General features: G+C 41.9%; 1 protein-coding gene and 1 long non-coding RNA gene across 8 annotated transcripts in view; one reads left to right on the forward strand and one right to left on the reverse strand.

Moving 5' to 3' along the window:
* UNC5D (unc-5 netrin receptor D) overlaps positions 1-13,132 on the reverse strand; it is a 538,042-nt gene that overhangs the window by 86,665 nt on the left and 438,245 nt on the right. For all 7 annotated transcript variants that reach the window (XM_004758268.3, XM_004758266.3, XM_013059292.2 and 4 more), the window contains one exon: positions 1,184-1,216. In XM_004758268.3, the coding sequence (XP_004758325.1) occupies positions 1,184-1,216 (33 nt within the window). The remainder of the gene's footprint in view (positions 1-1,183; positions 1,217-13,132) is intronic.
* LOC106006443 lies at positions 1,480-2,458 on the forward strand. The gene is made up of 3 exons (XR_001180477.2): positions 1,480-1,593; positions 1,888-1,951; positions 2,060-2,458. It is a non-coding gene; the product is annotated as an uncharacterized LOC106006443 (long non-coding RNA).

Here is a 13,132-nt window from a genome sequence, read left to right on the forward strand (position 1 = left end):
TAAGACAGTTACGCTCAGCCCAAGCTGCACGTTGGAATCTGAGGCTCTTTCAATAAATAAGCATTCCTACACTTCGAGGTGGAAACTATAAAACAAAACAAACGAGGAAACAAAATGGAAACAGACTCATAAATACAGAGAATAAGGGGGTGGTTGGTTGACCCGAGGGGTGTGGGGGTGGGGGAAATAGTTGAGGTGGATTAAGAGGTACAAACTTCCAGTTATAAAACAAATAGGTCACAGGATTTAAAGTACGGCATAAGGGATCACAGTCAATAATATCGTAATAACTACGTATGGTGATAGATGGTAACTGACTTATCACAGAAGTCATTTCCTAATGTACATAAAAGTCAAATCACTGTGTATATAGTATTGTCTATCAACTATACTTCAAGGGAAAAAATATGTATTGAAATATGCATTAACGTTTTTATATCTTAAACACAAAAAACAGGGATTCTAACCCACCCCAATTCTGATCGCATTGGTCCCAAGTACAGCCTGAGAACTGGGGTTTTTAAAAGGCCTCCAGGTGGTTATAAAGTTCAGCCAAGGCTGAAAACCACAGGGTCAAAGGCTGAGCAGTCAACCATTCATGCTGCACAGCTTTTCCCAAATCTGCTGGCTGTGTACAGCCCACATAAGGCAAAGGCCTCCCCAGAAGGCAAGCCTGTGGATGGAGAGCTTGAGACAGCACTGACACCAAACTTTGCAGGTCCTGATGATTCCGCTGTGGAATACTAGATTCTTATCTACCTAGTTGCCATGGAGTTCACAGTTTGCTTCTCAGGTGCCCCCTCCTCCTAGGTGGAAAGGCTTGTTGTTGGGCTTTTGCCCAAGGCTGCTCTCCTGGAAGCTTGTACTGACAAATATTTATTAATTTTAATGCTATAAATCTCCTCAGCAATAAGAATCCCAGATGACATTTGCAGAGAAATGAACTTACAGGCAGGCAGCATGAAGAGGAGAGATTTACTTTTACTGGAGGGAGGGGAAGGGTGTGCATATTTCCTTTCAATTTCAACCTCTGATATGCAAGAGTCCAAACCCAATGAGGAGAAGCCCTGAAAACCCTGGGTCTTTCGCAAAAGCTTCAATTCTGTTTGGCTCCTAAACAAATACAACAGTAAGGCAGCAAATATGAGAATGAATTATATTCACAAGAGGAAAAATAACTTACTTTGGGGTTTTATTTCATGAAGAGGTTTTTTATCTAAAAGAAAGAAAGAGAAAAAGAAAGTTTCATTTAATAAATTTACATGGAGCAGACAGATTTCCTATATCACTGTATGTCCACCTCTATAAATGAAACATTTTCTCTATTTTTGCCGATGGTATGGATTACGTTGTTCATATTTTCCCCTTTCATTCTAATTTCATGTTTTTCTCTTGTGCAATATTTTCCTGGGGGTGATTGCTTCATTCCTTTTATTTATTTATTATTTTATTTTATATTTTCTTTTCCCTCAGGCTTACTGGAGTTCCTCTCTGTTGCATTGCTAGATTCTTATCAGCATGATGAGAGCAGTGAGCTCCCAGCGAGTCCCTACTTTCTATACAGTCAGAAGACGGATCAGGTAAACGGATCAGGTAAGGGATGTTATTTCACTCTGTGTGATGGGGGAAAAAAGGAGCTCTTGAGAACATATTTAAAGGGATCCTACATTGGTTTAGCAGCTATCATAGTCTGGATGAAAAAGCTCCAGGCTATGGAATGTGCCCATCCCTGTCAGGGTGGGTGCAGTATTGTGGGCTAGTTGGAGGTTTGCTTGTTTCATATCCCTCTGATCTGTTACAATGTGTACCATCTCTCTGAAAAGAGCAATTCGTTTGTTTCATATCATTCTGATCTGTTACAATGTGTATCACCTCTCCCTAATCAAGATACTGAGCAGTGCAGCAGGAAGGTGAAGGGGACAGAGAAATCCCATTCAGGGGTCAGGCTCAGGTGAGACCTTTTTGTCATTTCTCCCCACTGCCCTCCAGCCACTGTCCTGCCCTGTCTGCCATCACTACTGAATGCTGTACATCACTTTGATGGCTAACTTTGTCTTAGACCATAGACCGTCTACTTCTCAGTCCCCATTCCCCGGCTGTCCCAGGCTAACGCAACTCCACCACGGCACAGAAACCTGAGAAGATGCGGCTTTAGTGACCACGTCAAGATTCCAGAAGATCGAACGGCATGCCCTCCCTCCTATCAGTGCCCTCCCGAGGACTTAGACGGAACAAGGTCAGAATGTAAGCTCTGAGGCCGCTGCTTATCATTCAGAGTCACGCTACGGCAGGAAGCCCTTGAGAGGTCACCTTACAGGGTCCCTTTCCTCCACTTGCCTGAAGGCGAGCCACACGGGGTGAGGCACTGTCATTTTGTATTACCTTTTTAACGGCATCAAATCTTGCCCAGTACATATGGGAGAACTTCAGAAATATAATCTGAATGCCACATAACCCTCCCAGGCAGAGAGACACCGCTATGGTTTGAATCCGTCACCAGACAGGTATTACCCTAATACATTCCTGCCCTTGATACTGTTTCTGACAGAAAACCCTTGCTGTGTGCTTTACGGAAGACAGCTCTTGTGTGTTCTGCCGTCGGATCTGTTATGGAAGGAGCTTATAAAAGTTTTAAGTCACACTCTCGCAACGGCACCACCATTGTTTTTTTCTCATTACAAGGAGAAGGTTAATTGGCAAGGGATAACTCTTGACAAATCTCTCTTTAAAATGAAAAATCTTCATAAAAGATAATAATTTGCTCAGGCGGATAGGATCATGTTCAGATTTTTACACTGTCAGATTTCTTAAAACAGCATGAATCGAGGGCAGCTAGTTGGCCTGAGAGCGGGTAGCCCTTCCCCCAGCCCAGATGATAATGTGCTCAAGACTGAGAATCCACTGACTTTGCTGGGTTTAACCTGGCTTCAGTTTTTGCTTGTTGCCTGCTATCAGAATGTGTCTGGCACGGGCGCAGGATGCTGGCAGGCCAGGCCAAGACGTCTGGAAGTGATGCATTGCTAATGTTACACACAGAGACATGCAGAACATCTGTTTAGGACTCTCGCTGAGCTTAACAGCATTTTCTTCCACCTAAACCACAGGAACGAAGATTATGCTGGGTAGCAAAACGAAACTCCATTAAAAACAGGTGAGATATAGAACCACTCCTTACAAAATAAATCAAATACAGTCAGGTTGTTAAAACACTGAGGTGGTCGGGCTCTACCCAGTGCAGCTCCACAGGAAGAAAAAGAGTGGGGCGGAAAAGCCAGGGCTTAACTGGTCATGAGACAAGGTCACAAGGGCACACAGGGCAGAAGAGTGGGACACTTCCCTTCCTGACTCAGCTCTGGGGACATCGTGCCTGGCAGTGGCATTGTGGAAACTGCGCACACTCTCACGATTAGAACAGGCTTTCCGTCGTGGATGGCCTTCATTCTATCTGTGTGACCTCAGTGTTCTGCACAGTAACATGGAAATAATAATGTCCTTGAGTATTGGTGCAGAGATGAAACATGATAAATATAAAGCCAATAGCTCAGGGCTGGCACGTGTTCAGTATCCATCAATGGTAGCTGATACATAACTTCAGCATGTTCTGAACAAGAACATCCTCGTCAGTCACTCGGAATAAAAACAGGACCCCTTGTGCCACCCTGCTTGAGACACGTCACAAGTCCAAATCAGAAGCTGTAATGGATTTCAGGGATTCTCGAAGGGAGTTAGTTAAGAAACCATGTCTAGTCCTAGCTCCTGCTTTAGGAAACTGAGCACAAGTCAAAACTTCAGTTTCCTGATATGAATAAAGGACAAGGACCAGGAGACCTCTGTGGGCTCCCTAGCTTTTACCCACTATAAACCTGTGCACGAAAAGCAAAGGCATTCCACAGAAATTCCTACGGAATGATTTCCTAAAACAGAGTAAAAAAATATTCAAAGGGCCACTGCTCTACTGCAGGGTTTGTTAGCGTGTCAGTGTGTATCCTCTAACAGAAAAGGCTAGAAGCCTCTGGTGCCCAAAACAGCTTCCGTCCCCTGGCATCAGCATCAAAACTGGGCCTTGCTGGATTTTGTGAGATAACCAGTATCCCGACAGCAAGCTGCTATCATTAAACATTCTCCCGGTTTGAAATATCAGAGATTGCTCTACCATGAACTTGAGAGAGAGGTCTACCCACTGACCTCCCTCTCTTTTGGAAGAACTGCCCACCCCACACTCCATGTTCTTTTATTCTGTTTGCAAATTCATTCTCATAGGCCCTGGGCCATGCATCCACTTGGCCTTGGTCAAGCAAATCCTTTCTGCTTTCATTTTACCTCTCTCCATGTTCAAATAACCCCCTAGTAAATTAATCCATTAGGGCCATGGTTCTTAATGTTGGCTGCACATTAGAATCACCTGGGGAGCTTTTAAGCAAATGCCCATGCCTGGGCCCCAGTCCAAGGCCTCCTGACTAATTAGGGTTTGTGTTTTTGTGATTACTGAGTGTACTAATACTTCCCACCAACAAATCTGGGGCCCTGTGTACTCAACTTCAGCTAGTCTTGCCTCTCTGAGAACCTTTGGGGTGGCCGCAGTATACGGATGGACCCAGGAGGAGCCCTTCTGTATCCTGCAGGCAGAAAAATATAATTCTGAGCTAGTGGCAGCTGAGCTGTAGTTTGAGAAAATCACAAGTTTTCCTGGGGTCTAACTTAGACACTGAGAGGCACCTTCTGGGTAAATGGAAACTGATGTCATTACAACTCAGTCTTATAATGATTGTGTGTATTTACAAGATAAAGATGCAAAAGTATGTTTTTTTAAAAATTTAGATTCAATTAGCCAACATATAGAGATCATTAGTTTCAGGTATAGAGTTCAGTAATTCATCAGTTGCATATAACACCTGGTGTTATATGCAAAAGTGTGTTTTTCACAGTTAAGTTTTAAGAATCTTTGTTATTATTGACATAGTTGGTACACAGTGAGTGTATGCAAAATAAAATACATATGTAAGTACAAAGACAAAAAACCCCTGTAATTCCACACCAAGAGATAACCATCATTAATGTTAAGTTATATATACACAGCCTAGGCTCCCCCCCCATATATGGATATATAAAACTATGTGCACACATATATGTTTATACATGTATATTTGCCTGAAACTATAGAAGATTAATAGTAATTGATCATTTTTACCTACAAAGACATGGAATTGCCTTTTATATATTGTTTTACAATCTGCTTTTGTCTGTGTTGCATGTGTGTAGAGGTATACATATTTATATATAAGAAATGATTAAGAATAAAGGGAAAGAGAGGATTATTTTTGGCCATGATTCATTTCTTTGCCATCTTTACCTTTCTTGCTTCCTCTGTCACAGGAGATGCTCCTCAAGCATTCCCATGGTATCCATTGTTCTTAGGAGCTATTTATAGCTGCACCCCTACCTTCCTACCCACAGCCAGCCTTATCCTTTCTCTGCTAGGAACAAGCGTGGTCAGCTACGCTAGCCCCTATCCCAGGGGTGTACAGAGAGCAGGCCTGAGGAGAAATGGCACTGGGGGACAGATGAGTTCAACTGCAGCCCACAGGGTGGCCAAGAGACAGCTCCTCAAAACCTGAGGTTGATTATTTGAAATCAGCTCCTTGTCTTTTAAAGACTATATAGATATGTTTGATAGACTCTGAGAGTCTATGTCACTATTTTTGAGAATCAGGCACAGAGCCCACTCAGTGGGACTGAAAACTCACCAGAACAGTGAGCCCAGACTCTTCCCCACGGCAGTAATTCACATATGTCATTATACTTAATGATTATTACCATTCTCTAATTTCACTAAACCAGCCATGCCCCATTTTTTCATCTCCAAAGACCATCTTTATTATTTCCTTCATAGATCCTATGCTTTGAAACCCTTTTCACCAGTCCCCCCACCCCCACCAAAGATACGTGTTGACTGTTTTGACTCTCCATTCTTTGTCATCTTAAAATATTTAAGAGCTGATTTCTGAAGTCAGTGGAACAGTCAAGGCTCCTTTCTCAATCATTCTCTAGCTATTTTTGTATTCGGTGGAATAATTCTCTAGCATCAGCACCCAGGAGTCAACCCTGATTCCACATTGCCTGCAAGTTTCGGCCAAATGCTCTGCCCTCCTTTCCGGTCTTCTGTGAACTGGTCCCACCATATCCAAAGTGACTTCATTTCTGTAGCATTTGAACACCAATCCAAGCTCCAGTCTGGTCAATCCCTGAGCTCTTCAGGCTCACCTCAGTGTTACTGACTCCCCTTAGGAGACCCTTTTCTCTCCTATGTAAAAATGTCCTATTTCTCAGGCACAGATCAGTTTCTGAGGCATTCATGATCTCTTTGGTTATTACTCTGCTTACAGGAATGTCACACCTCTCTGGACAGTTTATCTTACTTATAGTCACTACAATACAATGTGGGAGGGGGTGCCTGGCTAGCTCAGTCTGTACAGCATGAGACTCAATCTCAGGCCTGTGAGTTCGAGACCCACACTGGGTGTAGGGCTTACTTAAAAAACAAAACAAAACAAAACAAAACAAAACTTGGGATGCCTGGGTGGCTCAGTTGGTTAAGCAGCTACCTTTGGCTCAGGTCATGATCCCAGCATCCTGGGATCCAGCCCCACATCGGGCTCCTTGCTCAGCAGGGAGCCTGCCTCTCCCTCTGCCTCTGCCTGCCACTCTGTCTGCCTGTACTCGCTCTCTCTCCCTCTCTCTCTCTAACAAATAAATAAAATCTTAAAAATTAAAAAAATAAAAAAAAATACAATGTGGATTTTTTTTTCCAGATGTATACTTCAGAACTGTTCATTTGATTTACTTTAGACTTTTGAATCACAGTCAATTATGGGTCTCTAACATATAAATCATATTTAAATGATTTGCTCATGAATAATTGGCACGGCAACCAGAGAATCACAGCAAGAAAAACAGGAAAAATGAAACTTGCTTGATTATTTACTGATTGGTCGAAAAGAAGTTGATGTTATTGATTACCAATGTGTTTAATTTGTACATGCTTTTGCTCCCTCCCATAACTAGAAATAATTAAGGACAAGTGTTATGCTCTCTGAATGCTAGCCAAGGCTGCAGGAAATCCCAGGGCCTGCTGGATCTGCCTTATATTAGCTCTGGCAGATAATTAGATAAACACAAAGCTGGTTTTGCATTGGCAACACCACTGCGATTGAATATGTCAGGCAGACCCTGAAGATGAGAAGAGGGGGTCTATTCTGTTCTCCTCTCGAAGCTCAAAGTTCCTGTAGGCAGTAGAACACAGAGACACCACCACCAGCCCTGTGTTCCTCCAACTCTTCCAAAGATCAAAACCACAGAAAAACCAAAAGAGCATTAGAGACAGAGCCCATCTCTGGTTTCCACTCTTTCGAGTTTTTAATTTCCTCGCTGCATGTTGGTTTTGGTTCATTTCAAAGATACTGCTCAGAACTTACACTTTAGAGACCAGACTGGGGACACACATTACTGGCTTCGTTCAATTCTTGCTTCTTCACCCGCCCCTTCTATCCCCGCCCCTACCCAGCCTGTACAGACTATTCCAACATCGACGGCTCCTTTGAAAATGCACTCTGAGCACATCCGTAGAGGACAAATGCTGAAAACACGAGGGTTTTAGAGATTTCTCCCAGCGTTTCCCTGCTGGCCAGAGGTATCTGGGTAATTAGTGACATTCTGGGACTGAAAGGCAAAAACACCCACCTGAATAAAAAGTCAGAAGGCCCGAGATACATTATTAGTAAATAAAAACAGCTCTAGGGACATCTTCTACCTACAAATTGTTCCAGATCCCATCATGTTAATTAGGGGGGGTCAGACAGGTACACAACAGAGAGCTTATGGGTGTCACTCCTCTTGACAGTGACCTTCCAGAATTGGCTCTCAGTCAAAGCACACGATTAGTGTGCAATTAGGAGACGACGTCTTACCCCCCCTTTCAAATCTGAGGTCTCTTTATAGAAATGCCTTTGTATTTTCTAAACTCAGACAAGTCAGTGTCCATAATGACCATGTTCACAAGGAGCATTTGCATATTTCATTTTTGAGGGAGATCATTTGAATTTCTAGAATCCATACCATCTTAGTTATGAAATTCTATCCATTCCCACTGGTCCTCTGTGTTAGGTTTTTTTTTTTTTTTTTTTTTTTTTTTTTTTGTGATAAACAGAGTAAAATATGCTCTTGAGTCACTGCAAACACTTCTAAGCACGGGTCCACAAAGACTTTATCAGAAATTGGCCTCAAAGTAATAAAATGCTATGTTTCTATCTCAGCTCCAAGGGAAGATGTCTATTAAAATCCTCTATCCAATAAATTAATTTGCTTTGATTCCCTCCCTTCCAACCACAATAGGAATACACACACATTCAAAAACCAAACACAGTTCAGATAATATAAATTTAAGGAATTAACTTATTGGTTAAGGTCCTGATGATTACTTTCTTTACCTCAAGGCAGGAGTGATATCTAAATTCTTTAAAAATCTAAAAACCCCCTAAGACATTAAAAATAGAGCTACCCTATAACCCAGCAATTGCACTACTGGGTATTTACCCTAAAGACACAGATGTAGTGAAAAGAAGGGGCACAGGCACCCCAGTGTTCATAGCAGCCATGTCTACAATAGCTAAACTGTGGAAAGAGCCAAGATGCCCTTCAGCAGATGAATGGATGAAGATGTGGCCCATATATACAGTGGAATATTCCTCAGCCATCAGGATGAATACCCACCATTTGCATCGACATGGACGGAACTGGAGGGGATTATGCTGAGTGAAGTAAGTCCAGCAGAGAAAGACAATTATCATATGGTTTCACTAATATGTGGAACATAAGGAATAGCTCGGAGGACCACAGGAGAAGGGAGGGAAAGCTGAACAGGAAGAAATCATAGAGGGAGATGAACCATGAGAGACTCTGGAGTCCAGGAAACAAACTGAAGGTTCCAGAATGGAGCGGGCATGCTCTGGTTTCTCTTCAGATCGTATAAATCTTTTGCCTTTTACAAAGTGGAGGGGGGTGGGGGGAATAGCGTAACCAGGTGATTGGTATTAAGGAGCGCACCTGTTGTGATGAACGCGGAGTGTTATATGCAACTAATGAATTGCTGAACATCACATCAACAACTAACGATGTACATACACTGGCTAACTGAACATAATAAGAAAATTAAAAACCTTCTACAATTAAGTGCTGGTCTTGACATAGGGTCGTGTAGCTTCCTGCTGTGTCCAGAGTTGTCCCTTTTGTTGGATCATAGGGAAGTGTGGGTAGGGAATGGACGGGGATATGATTCAGAAGGGTGGTTGTTTAATGACTATTTACCAGTTGCTAAGAAAATACTTAGCAATTGATAGACATCGGCTATCAGTCCTGCCTTAAAAATATTTTGCTTAAAGAGAAATTGTGAGGAAACCTTGACTTGTACATTTTTAAAAAAAGATTTTATTTATTTTGACAGAGCAAGCACAAGCAGGGGGAGCCAGAGAAGCAGACTCCCTGCTGATTAGGGAGCCTGACGCAGGGCTCCAACCCAGGGCCCTGGGATCATGAGCTGAGCCTAAGGCGGACACTTGACCAACTGAGCTACCCAGGTGTCCCAACTTGTACATTTTTTTAAGCTTCATCAGTCCCTATGCTAGCCATACGTGTTCCTACCATTACAGACTGAGTGACTTGCACGCAGTCTATCTCTGTGTTTTCCACCTATTCCCAATCCCTAGAATAGTAAATGGAATGTAGTAGGCTCTTGATAAGTATTTGTTGAATACTTCAACAAGTTTTTGTGGAATACAAAATCAGGGTCCATAAATTCCCTAAGGTCTATACAAATTCCTAGGATACTATAGCCTTTCAGTGAAGGAATTGAAATGGAATGCTAGAGGCTTGATTTGCTAATTCATTTTCTACGTGAGGCTAACATGGTTTTACCTTTGTTTCATATGTAGAAGTTGTCCCCCCTCATGCTGCTGGATAGTCCTCCAAATGGCTAATTTTACATACAAACAAATTAAAATTTCTCCTCAAAACTGGCTAAAAAACAAGTATCTGAAAGCACTGACATGCCCATGGTATTGTTTTTATATTTTATATGCACACATGTATTAACCATAAGCTATTGAAAATTACCTATGAAATATACATACATACATATATGTATATGCAAGCTACATTTAAGATATAAAATTATAATAATTTCATGTTTTTATCATGGGCTGAAATCTAGAAATCATCTTGCCCAACCTGCTCTTTTTATTTGTTTTTTATTTTTTTTTAAAGATTTTATTTATTTATTTGACAGACAGAGATCACAAGTAGGCAGAGAGAGAGAGAGGGAGGGAGGAAGCAGGCTCCCTGCCAAGTAGAGAGCCCGATGGGGGACTCAATCCCAGGACCCTGAGATCATGACCTGAGGTTTAACCCACTGAGCCACCCAGGTGCCCCCAACCTGTTCTTTTTAATAGATATGGATGCAAAGCACAGAATCCGGAGAGATTTGCTCAAGGTCACATGTTAGTTAACAATACAACTGAACAAAGACCCAGGACTCCTGATTCCTGTTTCTGAGCCCTTTTTACTATCCCGTGATCTCTTTCTCCGTGATCTTGGCAATTTTCCACTCCACTGAACACTCACACTGTCCTCTGGCAAACACATGTATGCAAAGCCAGGTCTTTTCTTACTGTAATACGGACACTTCTCTGGAGAAAGGGGAAGGCCAGGGTGATGAGGGTGTCTGATGCTGATGTTAACATCTTCATTTTAGGTATTACCTTTCTCCATGACCTTGAAGAGACGCATACATATGTAATTTAAGGAGAAAAGGTAGAGTCAACACAAAGAAGTTTCCTCTCTATTAATTCATGTTGGTAGTACACCCCAGAGGCCACTGAATTCTCTCCTCTGTTTTAAATCACTTCCTTGATTGGGTTCTTGCCATTTCTTTTATAGCTGGACCACTCCATGATCTCAGGCATTAAATCTTCCTCTAGTCTAGACTAATATTTCTTACCCAGAGTTGTGTACTGTTGAATCCCGATTAGATATACTGCAGAGGTAGAATCTGGATTCACACTACTAATGAAATGGAAAGAGTTTATTTTACATGCCAGAAAGCCAAATTTTTGGAAACTTCCAAAGAAGGACCTTGGACATCCATAGTTACTGATAAACCAAACATAGGAAGTATTTTTTAAAAATATGGCAAAATTGCTAATTTTCAGATGTGGGAATGCAGAATAGGGGAAGTACCAGATGTGTAACAAATATTAATCCAGAATGGTTGGCAACAGTTCGGTAATTCTGGAATCTGTATATACAGTCTCATAATGTGTATGCTCGAATTCTTTTCTAGGGAAAAAGAATTTTTGAATTTGTGTTGGAAAAATTAGGACTTTATAAAAATTGATTTTCTGAGGAGATGGTCAGAACAGGTGTATTTTATAACGTGAAGGAAACCTATCTAATTTCCAGTCGATATTGTGAGGACTGATTCTCTCATGTGGGATCATCCAGGCCCCTCTCTGTGGCCTTCCCCTTACGTGATTTTGAATTACTGGTGAGAATCAAAGAATTTTAGAATGGGTTGGGAACTCAAAAATCACCTGTCTCCTCCTCAGGACCAAGTTCCACCTGCAAAGGGAGGCTGGAAGACGAAGAGCTCTCTGTTCAGCTGTTCAGAAAAAGCTGAGTGTTCTGAGAAAGGACACTCAACCTCTGGTTTGATACAGCGTTTAAGAATCATCATGATTCCCAGGTCCCTGGGTGGCTCAGTGAGATGAGAGTCCGCCTTTTGATTTTGGCTCAGGTCATAATCTCAGGGTCCTGGGATGGAGCCCTGGGATAAGCTCCATGCTCAGTGGGAGTCTGCTTGAGATTTTTTTTCTCCCTCTCCTCCCTCTGCCTCTCCCCTGCTCACAAGCTCTGTGTCTCTCACTCTCAAATAAATGTCTTAAAAAAAAAAAAAAGAAAGAAACATCATGATTCTTAAACTCTATTTTCCCACAACTATCAATCAGAACCGGATGGTATAAAGAACACAATTTGTATTTCATAGATTTTAATGACAAGTACGTTTTATTTCATTACATATACTATATTCATCAGATATATTAGGAAATGTTTTAAGAAAATATCTGAAGTGTCATAGTGTCAATATTTAGCAGAATAAGGAAAACATAGTTTTTCTTCCACAGGAATTCCTTCCCTAGAAGACACACACATGATAATTAATTTCACAAATGGAACACTTTCTGTGGATGCCTTACACGGATTAGCTCATCTCCTCCTCATAAAGAACCCTTTTCAACAGGCACTATTAGAACTTCAAAAAAATAAAATATATATATATACATATATATATATTAAAGATTTTATTTATTTATTTGACAGAGATTACAAATAAGCAGAGAGGCAGGTAGAGAGAGAGGAAGGGAAGCAGGCTCCCCACTGACCAGAGAGCTGATGCGGGGCTCAATCCCAGGACCCTGGGATCATGACCTGAGTCGGAGGCAGAGGCTTTAACCCACTGAGCCACCCAGGTGCCCCTAAAATATATATTTGTTAAAGATTTTATTTGAGAGTGAGAGAGCGAGCAGGGGGGGAGGGACAAGCACTCTCCTTGCTTAGCGTGGAGCCCAATGTTGAGTCTCGATCTCCCAATCCCAACTTGGGCTGAAATTGGACACGTAACGACGGAGCCACCCAGGTGCTCTGATACTATTCAAGCTTTTGTTTTACAGAGGAGTAAATTTAGGCTTGGAGAAATTACTTGCTCATAGGACTGTAATTAGAATTCAAACTCAAGCAGGCTGACCCCAGAGCCCTGACTTTTCAACCTATTCTTCACCTACAGGATAAATGTCCAGATGTACTAGACTTGGCTCACCCATTTCTTTCAATCCAAGCTTCAGATCCATTTCTAATCTTTGAAAAGGAGAATAACCAGTTTCAACTCAGAATCACAGAGAACCTTCAAAGGCTATTCAGCCTCTGCTCTGAATGCCAGATTCACCATCCTGGGTTGGCCTCCATGAGCTCAACTTCTGTACCTTCCGACAATCAGTCCCAGGTCAGTGCTGATGATGTCCCTGAGCTT

This window comes from Mustela putorius, unplaced genomic scaffold (genome assembly GCF_011764305.1).
Source record: "Mustela putorius furo isolate JIRA1106 unplaced genomic scaffold, ASM1176430v1.1 tig00003976_pilon_pilon_pilon, whole genome shotgun sequence".
Taxonomy (NCBI): domain Eukaryota; kingdom Metazoa; phylum Chordata; class Mammalia; order Carnivora; family Mustelidae; genus Mustela; species Mustela putorius.